This window comes from Leptosomus discolor, chromosome 2, assembly GCF_034619465.1.
Source record: "Leptosomus discolor isolate bLepDis1 chromosome 2, bLepDis1.hap2, whole genome shotgun sequence".
NCBI classification, from domain to species: Eukaryota; Metazoa; Chordata; class Aves; order Leptosomiformes; family Leptosomidae; genus Leptosomus; species Leptosomus discolor.
Genome location: NC_141392.1, coordinates 127,169,235 through 127,194,381, shown reverse-complemented (window position 1 = coordinate 127,194,381; position 25,147 = coordinate 127,169,235). Strand labels below are relative to the sequence as shown.

Below are 25,147 nucleotides of genomic sequence, written 5' to 3'. Positions count from 1 at the left end.
GATTTTCTGCTTCTGTAGTTGGCTTAAACTGTTCGGAGGAGTGAAAATAGAGGGCCAAGAGCAGCCACGACATTGGATCTAATTCTTCCTGTGTCTCTAAGACATCTGTGCTGTAACCAGTTGAGGGATCTTCTCAGAGGTCTGATCTGGATTCATGTCCCCAATGAGGCAGCTTCAGTAGGACACATGGAAAATACTTTCACTGTTACTGAATAGCCTTTCAAATAAAATGTGGGAAATCGTGTGATCGTGCCTATCGCTTTTGTTCTGCAGGTGCTGCGAAACTCTCCTTTACAGAGAAACAGAGCAGCACGACTTGTGGTAGAGAGGAGAATTTGGAGGAGTAAGCATGTGAGCTTATAGCTTGATAGCTGTGGCAGCAAGGTGGTAATGTGGTTTTTTTTTTTTTTTAAAAGAAAAAGCCTCCCATGATGCGCCATTCACTCTGTTTCAGCGCAGAAGCCAAGGGGTGGCAACTGCTGTCTGCCAGCCTCGTGTTCAGAGAGCACAGGAGATGGAAGCTGTGGAACTTGCTTTTGCAGGACGTTGTGGATGCTAAAGGCTTGCGTGAGCTTGTGGAGATCTCTTGCAGGTTACTGAATACCTGGGAACTCCTCTTATTTTGGAAGTCCTAAGCAGCGTGGAGAATGGGAAGAGCAACCCTGGGATGTTGGGGTGCTAGATAGTCACACAGAAGGTCCATCAAGATCTGCCATGCCCCACGTGGATTGGTATTTAAGTGTTTAGTTCAGCTTCAGGCCTTTAGAACTGTTTCCTGCTTTTCAGCGTAAACAAAAGATTTTCCTGGTCTGCTGAAGGAACTGGCCAACATGATTGCAAAGTGGATTCCCTTTTTGTCCTTAAAGGGCTGTGGTGACTGGGGGAAGCTCCTCATGAGCGGAAGAAGGAAAATGTCACACTTGTCCTCAAAAGAGTGAGATGAGGATGTGGGGAAATAGGCCTCTTCACCCTTATTTGGGTCCTTGGGAAGGTATGGAACACATATTCCCGGAAGCTGCTTTCTGGTGCATGTAGAAGAATGGGGTTTCGGGCGCAGCCAGTGTGGATTTATCGAAGGTGAGCTGCTGCTGAAGAAGGGGATGAGGTGGCTGGCTCTGTGGAGGAGGACAGAGCAGTGGGTGGTGTTTACCTTGCCTTTAACATAGCTTTGGGTGTGATTTCCCCTCTGTAGTGTCCTTGTGACCAAGCTGGTGAGACACAGGCTGGGTAAGCAGGTGACAAGGTCGATGCTAAACTGACCGGGCAGCCAGGCACCACGCTCTGAACAGCCACGCGGAGGGCCTGTGCCGTGTCACTGGTGGGCCTGGGTTCTGGTGCTGAGGCTGACTGGGAGCTGATGCTTTGTGTTGGCGTTCGGGCGCTACCGAAGGTTCCTGTTGCGATGGCTGGAACCCTGACACCTCCATCACTGGGGCTTGGTGGCTTGGCCAGCCGTCTGTGGGTGGTCGAGTTTGTTGTCCTTCCTCGGCTTGTGGAAGAGACCAGGGAAGCGGTGTGACCTGCGTTGTGAAGTCTCCTTTGGGTTGCTGCTCTCCCGCAGAAGTACGCTGGTGTGGTTGGCTGTAGCTGTAGTCTGAAGCTGAAACAGGCAGCTGAAACAACAGCGCTGCCAAGATGGTTGTTTTGGAGCTGGGTATCTCTTCAGATACTGAAATGTAATTAATTTTGTAATAGCGAGGTGTTGTCTCTTCTGAAGCAGCTTATGGTGTGATTAGGAATGTGCACAATAAACTCCCTGATTCTTCTCCAATTAGTGTGAATTTACTTGCCTGGTGAAAACCAAGTATATACCTACGGACTCTGCAGCTTTGGGAATAGTGCAGGAAATTGTTCAGCCAGGGGGGTTATGTACTTACATGAGTTGCCTTTAACTTAAAAGAATTTGCCTTTTTTTTTTTTACTGAAGTATATAAAAGAAAGTTCAGTAGCAACAGGATTAGGGTCTGTTTGCCAGCTCCATGGTAGGTTCAGCATGCTTTTATCTTCAGGTAACCTGAGCTGGGAGAACCTGAGCGCGTAGGAGAGCTCGGTCAAACTAAGGGCAAGAGCTGTGCCTGTTCGTGATGCTTCGACCCGAGCAAAAATTTTTGCCTCACATGTGGACAATACTTCGATTGCAGTTCTGCATTAGTTCTGTGTGAGACCATCCAAAGGAGTCCCTGCGTCAAGGCACTTCTGTTCACTCCAGGACAAACTGTTGTGCCTGCTGGTTCCTTCCAACCAGGAAGCCCTCCTGATGTCATTGCAGTGATGCAGCTTTGGGGCAGGAACTGAACTTCTGAACTTCTCTCTTTGGGGCAGGTTAAAACTTTATTTTCGAGAGCACAAAATACTGCCAGGCTGTTGCTGTAGCTGGACGTTCTCCTAAAACTGTTTTCGGTGGCTTTATGGATATTCGACAAGGCCTTTCCTTCTCATAGCTGCACTGGTGCTGCTGGAGTCTGAGTGCACGTACTTGGATGTTACGGATTCTGAATTCAAAATTGATTTGATAAGATCACTTTGTTTAAAAAATGTCCCTATTCTTTTTCTGCCAAGTCATGCAATTTGTGTTCTGCTGGGAAGAGTTCTTCCTTCCCCACTTTCCATGTGGGGAAGTTTGGATTTGCTTTTAAACCTCTTGCAAGACGCAGCACCCAACGTTACCTCTTACAGCTTGCAGTTTTGCTGTTCAGAAGCTTTTTCTGAGCTCAGCGTATGCTCTGTCCCGATACAGCATCCCCCCGAGATCAACCAAACCCATTGACTCCTCTCCTCGTCTGTGCTTTCTGGCACACGATGCACAAACGGAGCATGTTGGGGGATTTGTGGCCGCTGAAGAGCTGCGGTAGGCTGGCGTTCCTGGCAGCGGTGCCTCGTGCGATCTGAAAAGCCTTCAGCAAGGGGTCAGGGATAGTTGCAGGGCACTGGCTACACGGATCTTGTTTCCCCATGGCAGGCCGTGGGTGCTCCAGCAGAATCACACTGGAAAATGACGGTCACCTCCTCATTAAGGAGCGTGTGAAACATGAAGCTTTTCGCAAACCTGGCGGATGATGCTTGGGGTGGATGGAGTCCGTGTGCTGGAGCTGGGCTCGTGTGCCGTCCGTCCAGAGGAATGCAGTGTCCCTGTCCACCTCTGCAGGATGTGTTCTGCTGTCACCTGGGACATCGGCTCTCGAGCCTGTGATTCTCGAGTTGAGCTTGGAACAAGCCCGCCTGGATTTGGGCATTGCCACGGCTCTGTCTTATAGCTCCTTGTGCAGAAATAACTCACAGAGCAGGGTGAAGGGTTGAAAATGGCTGCTCGCTGTCGTCTGGAGAGCCCCCAGGCTTTTAAGCAGGATTCCCCTGGAGCTGGCTCCAGCCGGGCACTTAGTGCATGGTGCAAATGCTTTGAAAGGCACTGCGGTTCGTCCTGCGTCTGCTTTGGTTGCCAGTGTTTAACTTGCATCTGTCTTCAGCATTTCTTCCTTCTCACCAACCCACCGCGGGACTGGGTGAGCGTTGAGAGGGGCTCCTGCGGCAGTCCTCCTGTGAAAGTACGTGCAGTACGAATGGTGTTCCTCCTTCTCCCATACAGTCTTATTGAATATCAGTGTACTTCTGGAAATACTGATTTCAAAGTTTACTTTGTCTTTGTGTAATGTGGATGTAGCTCTTCTGGTGGCAGAGGGTCAGCAAATAACTTCTTATGCACTTTGTTGTGGGAATTAAATGGCACGATCTTTGCCCTCTCCCAAGTGTGCCTGTGCTTTATCAGCCGGAATTAATTCAGCTGCTCTTAACCCCTGTTGAAGGTTAGATCCCATCCTTACTGCCATGAAAAAGTCAGTGTTTTGTGGTGCTGTCATAACATCACTTAAATTATCTTTCAGCAGCTAGTGGCCAGGAAAACATGAAACACGCCTGGTGCAGGCTGTATGAACGACTAGCTGCCCTTAGAATTGTAAGGCTTAACTTTGTTTCAATCAAGATTGAAATCTCACTGAGCTAGATAATCTCTGTTTTCAAGTATTAATACACATCATGACTTGCAAAGTCTGCTTCTCTCATTGGAAGGTCTTCAGGGTCTCTTTGCTCACCTCCTTGCAGCTGTTTCCATCTGCACTTGCAGGTCTTGGTTCTTGCTGGAAGGTTGAACACCAGAGTTGTTCAGAAAATGGCAAGGAATATTGTCTCGTATCAGCAGTGTCATTGCAATAATGGCTCTATCCTTAATCAGGAAGACTTCCATTCCTGCCTGAATGTGGATGGATTTTCTTCCACTAAATAAGCGTCTGGTTTTGGAAAGGCAGCTGAAGTAAAACACACCCACATCTTTGCCTTTGACCTTCTTGCTTTGGGACATACGGTGGATTAACAACCTGAAAACCACGTGGCAAGGCAGGCATAGAGCCCTGGTTGTACAGGAGTACAGAGGAGTGGAAGGGTGGGAGAGGTGCAGTTGCTCAGTGTAAAACATACCGCTTCATTTGGAAGTTTTGACTTGCAAAACCACGATGCTTGTGGCTTATTGGAGCTGGGCGTTATAGGATGGGGAAGAAGCCACCTCCTGTGCTGACAGTCAGAAGCTTGCTGCTACCTGCTGGACATGTACTTTTTTTGAGCTGTATTTAAACCTTGATCTCTTTCAAAGTGCTCACATGTAGGAGTTGGTGGAAAGCATTTCTGCTGCTCGCCTTCCCTACCAGTGGCAAAATGGATGAAATGAAATGCTAAGCCTTGCTGCAGTGTTTAAAATAAACCAAAAACCCAAGCGTAGTTCAGCAACCTTGCCTCTCCCATGGCTGGCTCTCCCGGCCGGGGGGGGAGGCACAGAGTGGTGGTTTGGGGTCAGACGGACGTGCCTGAGCACTGACTTCAGAGCAGCCGCTGAGGCTTTCTGCCAGGCAGCGTCAATGCCTTGCCAACACTCAACAGCTCTCTTACGGTAACAAGAGAGACTTCTGCGTTTCAGGGTCCATCAAACTGTATCCGAATGAGATGGTGAGGAGCTGTAGGAGCTTCTGTTCTGAGACATTTCAGAGGAGGAGAACAGCTGAGTGAAGAGCTTCGTCATCAGCTTCAAAGTCAAGTGAAGGGCTGTAGTGTTAGTTCTCACTTCAGGTCAGTAGGCAATGAATTTCCCACAATGTCTCTGCTTCAGCTTTCTGACTAACGTCAAAACTGAAATGGGAGAGAACCCTTTTTTCCAGCAAGGGTAAAAGAATATCAAAGGTGGTTAACTGGCTTACTGCAGGAAAAAAGATTGATAATCCTCTCCTGGCTCTAATTGGAGGACAAATTTTAGAAGTTGAAGTAGCATTGATATTCTTCTGGTAATCTGATTTGTTTTCTTTAAACACTCTTAATTATTCAGTGATTATTAGAACAAGGTGGAAGTTTAAATAAGGGTTTTTTTCATGGCTGGTAATGAATACTACTCAATTGGTGCCTGTTCTGGTGACTTCAGTTAAGCTGCTGCATTTAAAAACCCTTAAGTATAGTTAGTGTAACGAGGTTCATGGCTAAAGATGCTTCTCAGTTGGAGACTTTGTAAATACCTGTCCAGCAGGGACAATCTGTGGTGGCTTTTTGTCAGTGTGGTTGCTAAAAGGCCTCCTACCTCGCCTCTGGAAATCAAGAGTGCAAATCGAGTTGATCTTTCCAGATCATCCTTAACATGAACTTGGTGACTGTGCCTCATCGCACAGGCACCCAAGGTCTAATGCGCAGGGTAAAAATAGCTGCAGTGGCTTTGGCTTGTAGTGTGCTCCTTGCATTTGAAAACCAGCCTGCAAATGTGTGCTGAACGGTCATCTTGCATTCAAACCCTACTGCATCAAACAGTAAAACCCAAAGAGAAGTACAGCACTTGAAGTAAAAGTTAACAAATCCATGAAACTCCACCCTGAAACTCGATGATTTTGTCTGTACCACAAGCTGTCGTCAGTGTTTGTTTCTTGCTTTCCTTCTCGGGCTCTCCGTACCTTAGTGGAAGGCTGAACCTGGGCAGGATCCCAGGCTGGCACCCACAGGAGGTGCAGCTCCCTGTGTCCTGTGGGCTCCTGGGTGATGTTTGCAAGTCAAAGGCTGGTTTATGAACTGTTGGAGCTGCTGCCAGATGGGGAGGTGTGTGTCAGCGCTGCCCTTGCGCTGGCCTCTTTCCTAGTGCCACAGGAGTGTGTGAAGCTGCTTGGCAAACTCAGTCATAAAGCTGTTCTGGTTCTGGGTTTGGGGGGTGTTTTTTGTTTGGGTTATTTTTTAATTTAAAAAAAAAAAAAAAGGTGAAATTATTTTTAGCTTGGATTAGATCCCTGATCCTGTTTACCGCTTTGGCAGCACATGTGGTTAGGCAGCCTGGCGGAAGGGAGGTGTGCCAAGGGTGCAGGACCATCTTTCAGCATCAGCGCGGACACTCCAGCTCGCAGGAGTTTGGTGTTTTAATTGGACACGCAGTCATTTGGCAGTAAGTTAAGTAAAAAAACCTTGTCCAAGTTTAGTAGGTGGTCGTGTTGATTCTAATGTGCCCATGCTCTCATCTTCAAATTATGTAAAAACTCCTCATCGGGTGTGCTGCTGCCCCATTCAGGCAAGAGCTGGCTTCAGTTGAGCTCTGCCCCGTGCAGGACGGCTGTCTGAGGGCTGTTTGGTTTTGAGACTTCCTTGTTGGGCTGCCACGCACGGCTTCTGGGACTCTGACCTCTTTGGTGTTTGCTCTCCGGTTGTGTTGCCATTTATTTTCTTGTTGGGAGCCGGTGACGTGCACCAAACCTGCACCACCTCGCTGCCTGTCCCACGCTCTCCTTTTGCTACTGAACGTAGGCACTGCTGCAGGGCTTGAACTCCAGCGTTAACTCTGGTTCCACAAATGCTCCCTGGGAGCTTAAGCCCGTTTATACTTGGAAGAAGTATATATGTGCAAAGATGACAACTTGTAGTGGTCTGCATCCAAATCCTGAACTCCCTGCGCTGCGTGGGGGAGCCAGAACGTACAGCCAGGAGCAGTTCAAGTCTGGCTTAATAATTGTCTCTTGTCACTCTTGGGTCACTACTGTCTAACTCCTCAGCCTTCTCAAACCTTGAGAGGTGATGCAGAGGGGTGCTTTTGGAAAAGGCCACGCTGTTAGTCCCCACTGAGGGGCTCCTGCCCCTCTCCCATCTCATACGCGCGTTGTTGCTGGAGGCACGCTGCGCACAAGCCCTCACCTCAGAGGGGCTGTTTCCCTTGGCTTTGTTCTCTAAATTCAGGGGTGTGAGCTCCAAGTCCAGAAGCTTTGAGTTGTTTGGTAGGGATGGTCACTTTTGAGTTTTCTTCACAAAAACCTATGCTAGACATCAAACTTTTCCTGGTCTTTGAGGCTGATATAATCCTGTCAAGCTTCTTTCAGACTGTTCTCCGTGTGAAGCTGAGCTTACCAAGTGTCTGGGTGGGAGTTTTGGAAGCTGGTGGGAGCACAGGGTAGTCTGCAGAACGGTCACGTCTTTCGGTTGGCCAAGTTTTTCACAAATCCAGAAATGGTTTATCTGAAGCAGCGCTTCGGTTTCCTCTCGGACGTATCCTTGAAATGAAACAGTCACAAATACAGACAATTTTGGTTCCTTTCTCCGCTGAGTAGCAGCGTGTGACTTGAAACCCGTGTCCCTGTTCTGCCTCGCCCCTCCAGTGGTGTATCTTAGCAGAAAGAAGCATCGAGCATCCGTGGAGCTGCTGCGGCAGTGTAGCCTGGTGTCCTCCCTGTCTTCCTCCAGGTGTTGTGCTCGGAGTAGTGCACTGCCTGGCGGGGTCCTTGGGGTGAAACTCTTGGATCTCGCCTCTTCCCACTGCTGGTCAAACACGTTTAGAAATGGTGTGACGTGCTACAGTCCTAAATGCCGCGTAAAATGGTAACGTGCGCCAGCATTTAATGGCACTTGGTTTCTAATAACATGGAATTGTCCGTTCCTTCTTGACCTCCTTTCTGGTTAAAACCTCGAATAGCATTTGGCTAATGAGATGAGTAGAAAAGATATTGCAATCTAGGTCAAGTCCTTCAGTCCCCCTCTCCACCCCTCTCGTTACTGCCAGAGTGAAGCGGTATTTTGGACGCTGCCTCTGCCCAGCGCGCTGGTCTGTCGTGAGCGACGGAAAAGGAATTTCACAATCGCTTTGGTTTTTTATAGCTGACCCACTTCGCTGCTAAAGGTTTGCATTGCACAGAGATTATTTCTTGCTGAAGGAGTGTGTAAGGAAATTTGCAGCTATTGCTGGCTTCTGTAGCTGGAATTCTCCTAGAAAGGAATGGCCAGGAGGGGAGAGGCCCGTGTTGGATACGGGACTGAGATGTAACCTGATGAGCGGGTCCTTCTGCCTGCTCCTCCAGAGCATGCAGGGGATTGAGCTCCGAACTCTTCAAGTTGCTGTGGATTCATGGCTCTTAGGAAGTTTGAATTCCGTTTCCAGGAAGAAGCCCAAGTGTAAGGGGTGATTACGTTTACAGCATTAGGTTGCCCAATTTTAATTCCTCCTTTATATGAGGCAATAATCAATAGCAAGAATTCCAAAGTGCATTTTTACCAAAACTCACTAAAAATGTTAATGGGCTAAGGTGCTCTTTCATATCCAGTCTTGGAGAATCTCTTGCTTAAACCTTGACGGACAGATTGCTGTAAAAAAAAAAAAAATCACCACCAACAAACAACAAAGCAACAACAACAAAACCCAAACCCAACCAAAAAACCCCACCACCCCCACACGCCAACAAAACCAACCAAACGAAAAGCCCCAACCGCTTGAAACCCAAGTTCCCGTGAGGCTTTTATCCTACGTAATTTGGAACACTGGCGTGATACCCTGTCGTAGGTATGTGGGCCGAAGTTACTCTGCTCACTTAGAGCTTTCTTAAACTGGCAAGTAGGGCCAGCTCTTGCTTCTGGCAAAGGATGAGCTATGAGAGAAAACTTCATGGTATCGCCCAGTAAGAGTTGTTTTGTGCTGGACAGGTCTGGGGGAGGGGATGGCTTTTTTTTCCCTGCCCTTAACAAGGGTTTCAGCTCCTGTGCTCATGAATGATTCATTGCAGCCTTCTAAGGAGCTGCTGGCCTGGCTGTGGCTGCGTTTCAGTGAGGTGCATGCTAATTTGGTGCCCTGGGAATGCTCCGAAGCTATTAACTAGCCTGGAACCTTGTTGGTACGTGTGAGTGAAGGTGTTGATTCATTTCGTAGGATAAATGGGGTGGGTTCCCTGTTGTAATGCTCATCCTTCCTTGCCTAATAATCAGCACTAAAAGTTCGGTTTTGTTCAGCAATTGCTAAATTTCCTGAAGAGCTGGCACTGAAACTGGAAGGAGCTTGTTCCTGATGTCATCTGCTGGAAAAGACACAGCAGTGGAAGAGTTCAAAGCCTTGTTTCTAGCTGAGAGTTTCTAAGAGTAGGTTTTAATTTTCTATTGGCTTATTTCATTTTGGCATTTAAAGATGGAAAGCTAGTGATGTAATGGAGACACGCAGATAACTTGGTGGTGTGGCACTTGGGGTGGGGGAAATAGTTGTGTGCTGCTCCAACAAAACTTCCTACGGATGCTGTTAGTGTTTCTGAAACTTAATTGTTTCTGTGTAGTCAGTAAGATACCAGACCATAATGACCATAGAAATGCTTCGTACAGAAGAGTGGTGAAAGCTGAGCTGAATTGAGAAAATCCTATTCTTCCAACTTTCGAGAGCCACAAACAGCGAGGCGAGGGTATGAAAAGGCAAGGGGGAAGGCCTGCCGACGGGTTGGGACTGAAATGGCTTTGCCAGAATTGCTTTTTTTTTTTTCTTTTGCTCTGCTGTTCCTGCCGGTGGGTGGTCAGACTCCCAGGTGCTGCAGTTTTCGCCTCAGTGAAATGCAGGGGCTTGCAATGGGAAACAAGTAGCAGGTAATCAGGAATCACAGATTGCTTCCGCATCAGGTTGAGCCCCGTAACGGCCTGGTGGCTCTGGACAGGGGTGCAGGGCAGGTGACGTCAGGAAAGCCTGACCTCTGGCACGTTCCCCGTGCCGTGACAGTGATGCGGTGGTGCTACGGCACTTTGCTGGGGCGCTGATGGTTTAGGTGGAGTTGAGTGATACAGGTAACTTTATTTTTAGAAAGTTTCGCTTAACTGTTGGGAACACTAATAATGGAAGAGTATTGAGATGGGAGGAGGGCTCCTTGACATAACTTTCTGCGCGTGATGCACCACGTAGGCCTAGTCATTGTCTAATGCATCGTGAGATGAAAGACTTCCCACGTGGACATCCCTGAGGTACTCTCTGATTTTGTGGAGCTGTCCCTTATGCAGAGGAGAGGGGATGTGAACGTCGGTGGGGTGTACCTAGAAACGGTATCTTCTGCCCTTTGATTCCCCTCGGGCCCCCGGCAGGATGAAACCCAAGTAGCGTTGCATTCTCTGCGTCCGCACGCGTGGTGTGACGTGAGCCACGAAATGTCACGTGTGCCAGGCAAAGGAAGCGGAGCAGCGCCCTGTGTCACGAAGGCACTGTGATCTTCGCTTGGGTGTTTGGCCAGCTTGTCGGACAGGGGCTGGGTGCAGCAGCGACACTCTCTGACCAGCTCCCGGCTGTGTGCGGGAACTGAAGACCTGCACTTTGACTATGGAAACAAGCGTTGGGCTCAAAACAAGTAGGGGAGCTTCAGGGATTCCCAAGGTGATAGCCACAGAGTAGGGAAGGGAGGAAGATGCAGCTCTTCCTCATATGTTCGTGATCCAGCACGGAGAGCAGGGCTGGTGCCAAGACTCCGAAATGTTCTCAGCTAAAGAAAAACCTGTTTGTTCCAGAGCTGCTTAGGAGATGGAGATCCTGTCTTGCCTCCGGTTTCAAGTAGGCTTGGTTGCCTGTGTTCTTTCACACACATTCATTTAAATTAGTTTTGCAGCTTTTACCGTCTAAAAGTCTTCCTGCCTCTGAATAATCAATTCCTCATCTTTGAGTTACAAAGCTATGGTACAGTGACTTGTCCTCCCTAGAACTGTGGCTACAGGAGCTGCTCAGACAGTATATTTTGTTGAACAGTGTGAGTTGCAATAAGCTGTTAATTATCGCAGCCGAGTTGCTTTTTAAATTCAGATAGAAAACCATTTCTGTCAATTATTAAAAGTTCAGTTACTACTTCTGCCCTTCCCTCCCCACTAGTCCTGCCTCAGGAAAAGGAAGGCTGTTCTCTATGTATTTGCTTTGAGTCACTCGGGCTTGCTCGCACTTAGTCTTGGAAGCAGGTTTGTGTTTGGTGGTGGGCTTTCTCTTGATAGTCATGTTTGAGAGGCTTCTGTTAGCGGCAGTGCTCAGGGATATACAATCAAGTGATGTATTCTGGTATTTCACTGGAAAGAAGTGTCTGATTCCCAGCAGCTTGGCCCTGTTTGGGTTGTTAGGCAGGGTATGGAAATGTCAGGAGAGCAGAGTGTTAGTAGCTACGTGATGGTCCAGTGTTTGGGGTGGCAATCCCGGCTAACCAGAGCTTTGTTCACATGGAGTGGAACGGAGAGTGGGTAGAACTGGGAAGGGCAAGAGCAGTGGTGAGTTTAGTTAATTCCCATCTTCTGCTAGCACAAGGGGGTTCACTGCAGTGTCTTCATAAGCTATAGAGGAGAAGTAATTTTACTTTTCCTAGTAAGAAGCTCTAGGAGAACATCAAATGTAAGGAACTGTAAATCTAGGCTGCGTCTTTTTAGAAAGAATCCAGATGAAATGGTGTATGTGGAAATCCCTTCTAAGCTAAGACTGGATCTTCAGCTTCTAACTGCGTCTCCAGGTTAGCACCCTTGCTCTTACTGGTTTTGACAACTGTAGGCTAAACACAAAGGTGTGAGAGTTGAAGTTCTCAGTGCTTTCTTCCTAAGCTGTTTTCAGGTGAGCATCAGTCAAGCAATATAATCCTAGCCCTTTGTCTTGCTCTTGCTCTCTTATCTTCCTGCAGTTTCCCTCCTCTTCTGTTGAAGGATTGAAGGAAGGCACACAATCCAAAACGGGATTATCTAGTCTGGCTAGTATTGTATGAGAAGGTGCCATGACAGTTTTAACCCTGTTAAACCCAAGACCTCACTCTGTGTAACCAAAGATTTCTACTCACTAGAGAGACCTGGGGTGAGTTCAATGGAGGTAAATGTCCTGCTTTTTGCAGCTTTAACCCAAGGCATTTACACTTCTCTTCACCACCATCATTTAAATAGCACTGGGAACACTGGGTCGCTTTGCGTCCGTGACGTGTGGGTCAGCGTTTGGTGTGTTTTCAGAGCGGAGCCTTGGCTGCACCAGTGTCCAGTACCAAAACTGTAATGGCGTGGACTGTCATCCCTCCTGCTCGGTCTGTCTCTCACATTTCCCAGGGTGGGTGACCTTGAGCTCGGGCAGTGCAGCACGTGGGGATCGCTGTCGCTGTGGGGAGTTCCCGCTGAGAACAGACTGCTGTGACCTGGGGCTTAGAGCGAGAAGGGGCGTTGATTTAATTTTAAACAATTTCTAAAAGTGAGGTGAAAGCTTTGATGTAGAGATGAGATTGTTTGTTTGTTTTGGTTTGGGGTTAACGACGCTGGAAAGTGCATGCCAAGCTACTCCCACCCCTGGGTAATCATGTTTAGAGGTCGGTCGGTTTGTTTTTAACTTTGAAACCCCTCCTATTTGCACTTCATGCCGATTCTCATAAACTTTTATTACATCAGCTCTTTGATTTCGATGGTTTCTGTCCTGTAGCTCCATGCCGTAGCGCTGGGGTTGGCAGCCTTATGGAAGGCATCACTGCTGGTCACCACGGGCCCTCTCTGAGGGGGAGGCAGCTCCCAACCACGGGCTGGGCCACCTGTGAGAAGATATGTGCTGGCATGCCCCCGCTTTGCCTGCCCTTCCAACCCTGTCCTCCTCCTCCACCTCCATCCTTCTTCCGTCCTGCTGGCTGGGACCTGGTTATCTTCATCACTGACTTGAGCAGCGAGTTCAGATTCGTAGTAGAAATACTTTCCTTCCAGGTGGAGGATGCTTGCTGATGGGCAAATCCTTGTCGTACAGAGGGGGATGCTGGACATGCAGCTTTCTGCGTTGGGCATCCTTGAGTCTTTGCATTTTGTTCTCCAAGTCGGGAGCGCTGGTGGGCAGCGCGGGCAGAGCCGACAGGTTCCTCTGGATCGTGTTGCAACAGCTCGACCTGGAAGCACTGTGTGGACTTTGAGCTTGAGCTCAGCAAAGCCGTACTAAGAGGTGTGAACCCTGAAGTCATGTCGGTTGTCAAGTTTGCTTTCCTTTTGTAGTATCTTTTGCCTTGAAACCTCTTCCACTTGGGCAGTTCCCTGGCTGTATCACACATTCCATAAGGTTCCTCTGTAATGACAAGGATTTCATGCAGCCAGAGCCCCAACTCTATTACTCTTTCGCTTGTGGTCGGTCTCCGGTACCCCTAAACCACCCCTCAGTTCTCCCCCTTGGCTAGAGAAGCATGTCAGCGTCTGCTCCGACAGTTGGGATGCAGTTACGAGATCTGTGAACAGCCTGGGTAAAAAGCTGGTTTGCTTAGTCTGCCGTAGATTTGGGGTGTGATGCAGTCTTCCCCTCTTGCCAATGCGTGTAAATCGGTGATATCTGGGAAACGTGGAAAAGCTGCGGCGATTCTTCCCATCTTTTGCTGGAGATTGTGGTGCTGTGGTTGACGGGTGCCCGTAGGGGCCTCTTCACTTTTCTGGGCCCACTCGATAGGGCAGCCTACCTTGCTTCTGAAACTTAGTGCTTTAAATTTAATTTGAGGTGGTGGGAATAATTTTTTCACACCCTAAATGCTGTAAGAGTAAGAAAGCTGCCTTTCTCCCAAGATGTGAAATTAGGAAATACCTTTTCTGATGATGATCCTGTCATCTCGGAAACCTTTGCAGAAACCGGGACAGCTTCAGGGTGCAAAGCAATGTGTACTATGAAATAGGTAACTCTCTTGATGGTTTTTAAGTGAGCCCACTAGAATATTTCAACACCTCAGGTGGAATAACTTGAGCATCAGCGACACCGTCTCAAGTACACGGCTTCACCTCTGTTGAACACTGACACTTTTCAGTAGTACTAGCTAGGTTCAAGGAACCAGGCTTTTTTAGTACCCAGTGTTGGCGCTTGCTGGTTTGTTCTTTGGATTCATCTTGGCTAATACTGAGCACAGTATGAAGGCAGTTTATAAATCCTGACTTCATTTAAAAATGCCTCTCAAATCCAGTTCTGTGGCAGACAGCGGTAGTAGTTTTTATTTATTTACCCACAGTAACTAAAAAAGGAATCGGGTGAAAGATCTGATATGGGATTAAAAGGGCAGAAGGGAGAGGAGAAGGTACTTAAGGGGTTTTTTTAAGAGTCCCTTTAATCCTTGTACCTGGTTCTTCTGGCTCAGCTTGTAAAGCAGTGCAGAGGTATTACTGCTGCTGAAGACGTGAACTGCTCGGCTTATCTAAGTAGGCGAAGAGTTAGCATTAAACAAGTTTCTTGCAGAGCCCGAGATGACACCTGTTATCAGGATAGTGCAGATTAATCTCGGCCCTGTGTAGCCAAAGTGAGTCGTTTTATCGGTTCTGTCTGTGGTGGGAGTTGCCCGACACAAGAAACTTTGATCCTACGGTGCAGGGCTAAAGTTAGCAAACCCGGCGGGAGCCAGGCTGGCGCGGAGCAGCGCGTGGGTTCACGTCACTGGGCGGCTGTTGGCCTCTGCCTCTGCCTTAAAGGCACTTCTGGACAGAAGCGTGCCGGGTGTGTGGTGCTGTGTGGTGCTGTGTGACAGCCCTGCGGTGGTGTGGCTCGGGCAGATGTCGCTGTCCACTGCCCCTCTTTGGGGCACCTGCAGAGCTTGGCGTGCTGCGTGAAGCTCTCTGGGGGGCTGCATGCCTCTGGAGAACACCGGACCGGTGACTCGGAGTCCCCTGACCGGTCTCGGGGTGGCTTGTCCAACCTCTTCGTTTCTGGTTTGTCCTTAGATCTGGTCGGGGACCAGGATGCAGAGGAGATGTGTGTGCTTTGAGGCTTCTGGGAAGCATCTGACCGCTGTAAACAAGCCTCTAAACTCTTGTGCAAACTTTCTGCTGTTAGAAGCAGCCATGGCTGCTCAGCCAGAAAAGTTGTTTTTCCAGACGAGCTTGTCTAGACTGAGTTTGAGTATCAGGTGTTTCCCAAATCTTGGGCCCTTCTCATGATTCTATTCTGTTTAAACCATACCTAATTGCTTAATATTCACAGGATAAAATGTTTTAAGTGATCCAAAAGCCGTTAGACAACGACCTGCTCCTGTTCATCCTTCTGCAATAATGGCAATGTTTCATTTTTCCTTGTTAGATGTCATCTTGAACTTGCAGATGATGAAAGGGTTTTCAATCCCTGTTTTATGGGACAGGAATAGTGAATCTGAGGACCCTTCTCTGCAGTTATGCTTCACATGTCAGAGTTACAGGTAGCCATTCAGACTAAAATCCATAAACCTTTGGCTCTGTACTTCTCTTCCTGACCATAGCTTGCTTAATTTTGTTAGATATTGCAACTTTGTGTGCTAGTTTTTCCAGTATTTCGAGATGAAGAATGCTAAGCTTTTTGAATATTGTTGCCCTTCTGCATGCTTCTGCTTCTTCTCCCTCCTTTCCATGTTCCCAGTGAAAGCCTGAGCTCCCTTCTTGCTGTGTAGCTGCCTAGCTTACACCGATTGCTACTCCCATAGATGTTTTCTGAAGGCAGTTCCTGTTGTTTTACGAATGTCTGTATTGTCTAATCGAATTCATCTATCACAAGGGTGTCTTGACAATAGAAAATAACAGGTGGTTAAGGGAAATTCTTTAACAAAAAAAAAGGGCAGTATGGAGTGATTCTTGGTTTGTTTTGTTTAATTTTTTCCCCTCAAGTTATACTTTCCCAGCTGTCTTTGAGTGAAGTTCCTAAACCGAAGATGTTGACTTTGGGTTAACACAATCTTCTGTGAGTTTCCTGCTCCTTGGTGTGGTGTTTAGTGCTCACAGTAGCCTGGGGACAGTGGTTCACGGCGTGGCTTGGGAAATGCCTCCTGTGGAGTTAACCTTGTCAGCTAGAAAGCACGGGGAACATAAAACGACGTGGTGATGCTTAACCTCAGTCTTTTAGTGACTAAATCAGTTTCTCTTGGTCACTTGGGGAAGGCGTATATCGTAGAATAGTTGAGGTTGAAAGGGACCTCTGGAGATTGTCTATTCCAACCCCTCTGCTGAAGGTGAGGTTCCTAGGACATTGTCCAGTGCAAGGGTGGAGACTCCACCATGACCCATGGCAACCTCTTCCAGTGTTTGGCCACTGTCAGAATAGTGATTTAAAAAGAACCAAACCCCAAACACCACCACACTCAACTTGTGCCCGTTACCTCATGTCCTTTCAGTGGATACCACTGAAGAGTCTGCCTTGGTTTTCTTTACAACCTTCTGTCAGGTCCTTACACACATCCCTAAGATCCCCCTGGGCCTTGTCTCCTCCAGGCTAAACAATCCCAGGTCTTCAGCCCCTCATCATACAAAAGATGCTCCAGTCCCTTCAAATGATCTTCGTTGCTATTTGCTGGAGTTCTTTCAGACTGTTTTGACCTGGGGAGTGCAGGACTGGATGCAGCACTTCAGATACTGTCTCACCAGAGCTGAGCAGAGGGGAAGGACCACCTCCATCAACCCGCTGTCAGTGTTCTGCCCCGTGCAGCCCAGGGTGCCGGTGGCCTTTTTTTGCTTCAAGGGTACGTTTCTGGCTGATGGTCAACAAGGGGTTGTTCGTCCCCAGGTGCAGGACGTGGCATTTCCCTGTGGATGTGAGATGAGGTTCTGTCTGCCTGTTTCTCCAGCCTGTCAAGGTCCCTCTGAACGGCTGCACAGCCATCTCGCGCATCAGCCATTCCTCCTGGTTTTGTGTTGTTTGTGAACTTGCTGAAGGTGCACGCTGTGCTGTCCTCTGGTCACTAGTGGAAAACAGTCTTGGACCTTGTACCAACCCTAGTGTTTTGAACGTGTTTGGGTTTTTTATTTATTGCCAAATAGCAGATAATCTGAATCATATCTAGGAAGACTGAAAGTCCTCAGTAGAGATGGCCAGAGTTTTGGTTGGTTGGTTTTGGTAAGCAAAGCAGCAACTTAAAGGTCTCCAGCTGCATTGTTAGCACATGAATTTCATGCAGTTTGTCGTTATTGAGTATTGTGGGGTGGGGAGAGGGACAAAGTAAAGTTTCTTGTCCATCTGGGGTCAAGAGTCAATGAAGGGTCTCGATGTTGGGAGCTCAGTCTTCTCTCCCAGCAGACGCAGCCTTTTTGGCTGCTTGCGTGTTCCCTGGTAAGTGTCTTGAGGTACAGATTTGCGTGACTTTGGAGTCAGCATTAATGGCTAACCTGGAGGTACACACACTTTTCTTGTGCATTTGAGAACAGGCCAGTTTGTATTGATCTGTTTTTGCAGTGCCCAGACTTGTGGCACTACATTAGTGGCTCTAGCAAAATGCCGCTGTTCTATACTTAGAAGCCACCAGAGAGTCACGTCCTCAGATGGATGTTCTTGTGCATCCAGCCTGATGGAAAATAAATTGGAGTTCGCTTTGTGATCTGGCAGGTGAAACTATCTTTCAAGGATACTGATAGATGAGAATGGGTAAGGCAGCTCCGAGCAGAACGTCCGATGCGGGAAGTCCATGCAATCTGTGTTGGATGCATGATGCTATTCTGTAGTTACCCACCAGAGCTATGAACTTCCTTTGCAAGACTGACAACCCATGATCCGCAGTTGCCTTTTGCCAATTCTCCTGATGGCCTTTGCTTTTCTAGGCTTTCGGTTCAGAAATGGCGTGTTCAGGCTGAGGGGGGGGGGGAGAACGGGCAGCTCCGATCCCATTGTTGGCTTGCGTCGAGGGTGCCCACAGCCGTGTCACCCATTGCATCGGTTGTCTTCGTTCAGTGCCGTGTTTCTTACAGCCTAGTGTTACTTGTGCGGATGCCTGAAGACGGGTAACTGTAGCAAGAAGAAGAAAAAGTCTCTCTCCTTACTCCTCTAACCAAAGTTTTATTTCTAAGTTTCATTCTTATGAATGGAGAGTTGATTCTGACTCTGGCCTGGCGTCTGCTGGAAGCACAGGGTGATATGGGGCACAACCAGTCTAGGAGACTTCTGGGATTGCTTGAGGAGAACTTTTTGATCCGGGTGCTGGACAAACTGGCTAGAGGAGATCTAGCAGAGTGAAGAGAGCTGGTTGGGAATAGGAGCAGTGGCGCACAGAGGCACCTTTGGTTTCAGTGACGGTGAAATGAGAGTTTTAAGATCCTACAGGAAATGAAGAAAGTGAGTGGAAGGATAAAAATGCCTGGCTTTGGCTTATGCAGAGAACTGATACCTGGGATCCTACAGGAATCTCTCCTGTAGAGTGGAGAAACCCAGGAGAGCTGGTTGACCTTCAAGAGCGACCTTCTTGGAGCACAGGAGTGGTCCATCATGATTTGCAGATGTGGAGGGAGGCCAGACTGACCATCTTGCTGAGCTCAGCTGCTGGAAAAAGTCCTATGGAAGGAAGATGTGGGGGCAGGTTCCCTGGGAGAAACACGCAGAAGCATCCTGTGGGCATGCGAGGATGTCATCAGAAAGGCTTTTCTTCCTTTCTGCTCTTATGACAAGATTCTCTGGTGGAGCACGGAATTAGCTTGCATTGTGGTCATGCCGAGTGAAAAATGAATGAAAGATCTTGTAGCTGCTCTAGGTATGAGCGAGATGGGACCTGCCGAGAGCATGTCCATGTAGTGAAAGTCAAGAGGAAAAAGCGGTGCCTGAGGAGAAAAATGCACACCTACCTTTGTGCGTGTGAGAAATGGCAGTGCCCTAAAGTTCTTGTTCATGGAATCCTGGCACTGCTTTATTTTCCTCCTGATGTTTTGCTAACTGCAGTGAAAACACAGATGGAGGCTGCGATGGTTCTGACTCCTCTTGCCCTCCGTGGGCTTTCAGCACACCGTGCAGAACAACTTCCAGACTTTGTTCCAAGGCACTGGTGTAAGTGTACTGAGTCTTGTGGCGGTGCTGAGCGAAGGTGAATTAAGAGCTGATGCGCATCTGAAAACGGCAGTGATCCGACTTCAGTCTCTCCTCAACCACCTTCCCTTTGTGTCCGTGTGCTGTGGCACCCTTGGGTACCACAGCTGGGAATGGAGGGGGGTGAGTCCCTGGGCTGACACCGGAGTGAGTGTGAACAAATCCCACTCAAATCTGCTTTAAACTCACCTTTTTTTTTTCTTTACACGTGTGCTACTCTGCTCTCCAAGAAGTCACTGAAGCCGAAGTGCTGCGCTGGTGGTTGCTGCTGGGTGCTTCCCTGCAGCCAGCCAGCCTTGGCAAAGTCCTGGACGAGCCTTGGGAACAGCTTAAGCTGCTGTGACAGGCAGGCTTTGGCATAACTTAACAAGAGATTTAGGGGGGTGAGGACGTCCTAGGGCTTCCAGAGCTAAAGAGGGTGCTAAACGCAGGTCTTTGTTCCTCTGAGCAGGGGGATGCTGCAGTTCAGCGAGGCCTTTCCAAAGGGAGGGAGATCTGCAGCCGTAGGAACAACTTCATTGTTCTGAGGGGAACGAGGTGCAGGGGCTTGGGGGAAGTCCTGTTTTCTGAACAGAGAAATGAAAACTGGTCATTTCCGTCTGCGAAGTCACTTGTAGGGTGGTTGTACTTCACGTGCTGGCGGTTTGCTTTCTGGTTGAAGTCCCAAGTCAGGGCTGGTGTGCTGGGCTTGGGTCAAAAGCGGATGATTAAGAAGGAAACGAGGCGTTTCCTGCCCATCCCCCCCGCACAAGTATTGCCTAAAATATCCAGATGACGAGTAGTCACTGGCATCTTCCTTCAGAAGTCTTGAGCATCTCTCTGCCTGCTACTGTGAATTGCACTTTTGCATCTTGGCTCTCTTGGAAGGGAGGTGAGTGGTGCTTAGGCTCTGAGGTGGGCTGGGGACAAGTCCATCCCACAATTTAATGTCGGCGATACTTTCGTAGTCCGTATTTACAAACTTTTAAGCCTGAACTGTGTGCAGAGATTTTCAGAGAACCCTAACACTGTTAAACCCCAAATTTCCTTAAGCTTCTTTAATACGTCCAGAGAAACTGCTCAGTAGTTGTTTCAACTTTGCAAACTGTGAGGATTTGGAAGTTTTGTACCTGAGGTACCTGAAGCATTCCCACGTGAAGCTGATGGTCCTGAGGCCACCCTGTTACTGTGGGGCATTTAACTCTCCAAGGCAGCACATTTGAAATAAAATGTGGCAGTTGCATGAAACAAGTCCTTCAGCCAGTCTCCTGGAGTCCCTTTGCTCCTTATATCCTTTGGATGGAAGGGGTGGTAACAAGGTGTGAGAAGGCCAATAGTTCTTCCTGGGTTGTGTCCTTGGAGAATTCCAAACCCTTAAATGTAGTTCTCTGTACAGTCAGATATTAAAGTGAAAACGCTGTGAGTAACTTCCTCTCAATCTGTTTTTGCTTGCCAGGTCCTGGAGAAATATCCTAATACACCTATGAGCCATAAAGAGATCCTTCAAGTTATCCAGAAAGAAGGACTGAAAGAAATCAGGTGAGTTAAGTACCCATCGCTGTAAAACACATACATACCTTGGTTCCTACTTAGTTTAGTTATGGTTAACCCCATCTCATAAGTGTTTTTGGGACTGATATGTTAAATATCTGCAGAATTGGAGTCTCTGTCCCATTGCAAACGAGGTCTCAAGACACTGGTGCTTTTCACCAGGAAAGCTAGATAAGGGTCAGACCTGCTTTCCAGGTACGCCTGACTCTGGTCTGCAGCTCTTACGGGGCGAACTAGACCTGATCAGGTAGTTCAGACTCCAGGTACTGAAGTGAATGTAACTATTTTTTATTTCATTTTTTTAAAAAAAAGGGAATAGTCAATTTACTTGAATTGACCTAATCCAAAACTTAGAGCTGCCCAGACAGTGAAAAAGCAGCCTTGCTTACAAAGCCTTGTGCAGAAAGCTTTATGCCTCGTGCAATGTTCTCGGGTATTCTCTGGAGCAGCGCGTGGCTCTGCTTTGGAGAGCCTCCCGTTCCCCCGAGGAGCAGACCGGGTGCTTGGTGTGCTGGGCAGAGGAGGGTGGGGCGGATCTGCTTTAGAACAACTGAGGTGACAACTCTTGAGCGGCTGGTGCCGCAGCTTCATCCCCAAGTCCTTGCTCTTACGTGTTTCCAGGTGTTTGCTGAGGTAGGGAACAATTGTCCGTGTGAAGTACAAGTGTTTGTACTTCTGTTTTGTGAGAGCAAAGAAGAAGGGAGGGAGGAGGAGGATTGGATGAGGCAGTTTCGGAATTAAACAGCCATCCTGATTCTGACATAATTATGTCTAGTGCTCCACTCTGCCAGTGTAACGCAGCAATCCATCTGCTTCGCAGGAAATACTCGAGGGCCCAAGTGCAGAAATTCCGCTCTCGGTAGTGAGATCTTCCTCTTGGGTTGTGGACAGCACAAAAGTGGTTTGCTTTTTGGAGATGTGAGCTTATCTACAAGTAAGGAAACCAAATATGCTCATTTAGCTCTTCAGGAGGTGACCAAAGTGGGGGGTTGTTCCCGCCCTGCCTCTGCTCTCTGCTTTGGGGCAGCGCTAGGTTCAGTCAGATCAAAGGTTTACCAGCCCCAGGGCAGCTGCAGTATCTGTTTAAATACTGTTAACCCAGCCAAGGCCTTTTCACAAGGTGCTTGCCAGCCCCTTGTGCGCACCCAAGGATGGAAGTGTGGCCGGCTGTGCTGGTGGCAGAGCAGGAGTCCAGCAAACATCAAGGCACTTAGGCGTGGCGAACCTTTTTGGCAATTCAAAGTGCTCTTTTGGGGGCAGAGCCTTCAGCAGGAGCTCGGGTGGGGTGTGGCAGATCCAGTCTCTAGCTGGCCAGGCCAGACTTCCCACTGAACAACCGAAAAAAAAGCAGAACAGAAATGCTGTGGTGCCAGGTAACCCTTCTGGAGCTCAACTCCTTTTAGAGTTGGCGTGGGGATTTGGCCTGAGCTGATGGTAAGTTGTTTTCCTCTCGGCGAGAGCTGCTGCTGAGCATCAGGACAGCGCAGACTCCTCAGTGTCTTGACCCTAGCAGACGTTTGTGGGGGCAGTCGGGTGTGAAACTCCATTTCTCTGGTTCAACTCTCCACCTTCCTGACTTGGCCGCACTTGGATGCTGCGTAGTGGTCTTAGATTGATGCGATAAAGCTTTATTTAGGTTAAGACCTAAAAGGTCATCAGTTCTTGAGCAATTCAGTCCCAGTTAGTGCCAGTCATGTGTTTGTGACTGCATTGGGCTTCTGATAAACCACAGCCTGTGACAGGATGGGCTGAACGCAAATCAGCATTTATTAGAGGAAAACTCGTGTTAGAGAAGGTATAAAAGCTGTCAGATGAGCATGTGGAGCTCACCAGATTTTGGGTCCTCTTACACGAAGGTTCTGGCAGGAAGCTGTGGCAAAGCCTTTGACAGGAGATTGCAGCGATTTGCCTTTACTTGGTTGCCCTGAGTCAGCGGGCAGCTGCCGGACTCCTCGGGTGGTAAAATGGTGTGTAAGTTTGCAGGCAGGCCGTGGGCTCTCCCGTTAGCACGTGCATCGAGGCATTTGAGGGTTTTTTTTGAATTGTTTCTGAATGCAATTTGCTTTTAATAAAATTGCAAATTTCTTTGGTAGTAAACTATTTCCACAGACCTTTAAAAATGAATCTTTAAACTCTCAGTTTTGACTGCAGTGTGTGGTGGTGGTGGTTTTTCTTTGAATTCAGCATCTGTTGCCTCAAATCCTTAGCTGTATCTAACTTTTTAAAATCCCCGATTTCCAGAAAGAAAACAGTTATAGAATTGACAAGTGACTTTCCTACAGACACGCTGAGATGGGGCAGCCCAGCCAGTGTCCAGCAGTCACTGTTCTGTTTGGCCACGCAGCCCATCCACCTCCCTCTTGCTCTGATGGCTCCTGCCATGTGCCACTCCTTGGCCGGCTGCTTGGCGCCTGTTGGAAGAGTGTGGAGGATTTGGGATTGCAGGGAAAAGGGTTGGGTGTGGAAAAACCAGAAGCAGTGATTTCTGCTGTGGGCAGGACAATTGGACTTTTTTGGGCAAGGCTGGGCCTTTCATAAGGGGTTTTTGTAGCAGTACAAAAGCTGGGGTGAGACTGGCGGGTTATCTTACCTGTGCTTATGACTTTATCCTAGCGCTCCAGTAATTTCAGTCGTGAGATTTTTAAGGGTCAGCCCAGGATCAGTGCTCCGAGGTGTCGGTTTTGGAGACCTGGGGCAGCCTGAAGCTGGAAGTGCACTTTGCACACCCTCTGTCACCCTCAGTTTCTCAGTTAGCCTGCCTTGGCAGCCGCCCTGCTCCTGCGAGACCCTTTCCTACCCACCGCTGCTGGAAAACTGCGAAAATAAAATACATGTGGGTAAGCCTCGTAGGGCGAAGATGAATTTTGTTTCCAGCCCTTGATGAATTGGCAGCATAGCCATATCTGTCTCTCAAATTTGCCTGATGCCCTGTATTGCCTTATCTCTGCTGGCAGGGTAGCTTGGGGAAGCCTGAGCCTGTTGTAACACTTGCACGTTCAAATGAGGCTTTGAAGATGCCTGGTGTTAACCCAAGCAGTGCCAGCTGCGAGCATTGCCTCAGCTGGAATGCGTGGGACAGATGGGCACCAAGAGCAACGGAGAATCACACTTGTTTGATGATAAGTCGCTTTTTAAATCAAAACTGTTACCTTGTCACTGGATTTCATTAATCTCCTCGGGTATGTTAAAATCTGTGCAAGAGTATCTGAAGAGTTAGCATTGTTTGTAAGATACCTGTGGTAGCCTTGTCTCTCAATAGCCGTGAATGTTTTGTTTTTCTTGGGTTTTGTAGGGCACACTGTAAAACACTGCCTTGTGAACCTCTGTCCCAACACAGCGACTCTTTTGCCCAAAAGCTAATGAAGCAAGGAAATACCTCCCAACGCCCGCTCAGTCTCTGTGAAAATGAAAACAGACACGGTGCTCTGGCTACTTTTCTTTCAAGTATTCATGGAATTTCTAACATAAACCAAACCAAACTCAAACCCCTTTGGGACAGGAGGGGAGCACAGAAGCCAAAGTCCCTTTTTCTCTAGTCTTACTTGGACTGGAGAGAAGTGTGTCATGACAGTTCAGTTCTGCTTTAGCTGCCCTCCAGGCAGTGCCTAATTTATGCTTCTCATGGGCAAGTCGGTCCTTCTGCATTCCTTGCAAGAAGCTCAGAGCATCCTTGACAGGGAGATTGCTTCCAGGCGAGGAGATGGTGATGTGAAGAGGGCTGGAGCTGCTCAGGCTGGCGCTTGTATAAATGAGCTGCCAGTGAAGTGACTTTAGGCTTCCATAAGGTTTCTTAACCTGTTTCCTATATTTCTTCTCTCTTGCTGGCTGAAAGTCAGAAGCCTGCTGTATTTCTGTGGTTGGCTTGTCCTCTGTGAGTCTGGTGGTGGGAGCAGTCTGTCTTCCTGAGGGATGACAAGTACAGTGACACCGATTGCCCTCATCTGGAGAGGAAACATGGGGCTTTTGGCTTCTGTGTAGTCAGGAGCAGTGTCGCATTTGTATTGCTCCTCCAGCAGCTTGTGGGCTACGACATGAGGGTCTTGCTGGAGTGGGGAATAACTTTGTACTTGGTCACTCTCTTGCAAGAGGGGAGAGGATGAGCTTACATGGGAAACGGCTCTTGTTGACTTGTCTTGGAAATACAAGCACAGGTCAGGCTGGAGCCTGGACTTGGGTGATAGCTGTTGGAAGAGGGAAGCTGCTTATTGCTAGAGGATATTCTTGCATCTCAGATTGAGTTAAGGACCAAGAATCAATCTCTCCTTGTTCTTGGGAGAAGGTTTTGCCGCTAAATTGTTTCCCAGTTGTTCTTCAGTACTTTGATTTCCTTATCCTCTGCTGCAGAGCTGGGAAACAAGATGGGGCTGGGGGAGCGAAGCTGCATGCTCCTGCATGCCTTGATTCCCAGGGCAGTTGTTCCTTCAGCAGCTTGATACTAGGAAAGTCTTCCTCCAACATAACTCCTCTCCAAAAATTGAACAACCCCAACACCCCCCTGCAGGGTAGGGGCAGAAGGGGGGCTTTCAGAAGGATCCAGGGTTCTTAAATTGTTTTGAAAAGAGTGAAGTTGGTAGTGGATCCCGCTGAGACTGG

General features: G+C 48.3%; 1 protein-coding gene across 2 annotated transcripts in view; it reads left to right on the top strand.

Moving 5' to 3' along the window:
- Positions 1 to 25,147, top strand: part of ASXL2 (ASXL transcriptional regulator 2) — a 115,074-nt gene that overhangs the window by 7,137 nt on the left and 82,790 nt on the right. For both annotated transcript variants that reach the window (XM_086461753.1, XM_086461752.1), the window contains exon 2: positions 20,460 to 20,542. In XM_086461753.1, the coding sequence (XP_086317879.1) occupies positions 20,460 to 20,542 (83 nt within the window). The remainder of the gene's footprint in view (positions 1 to 20,459; positions 20,543 to 25,147) is intronic.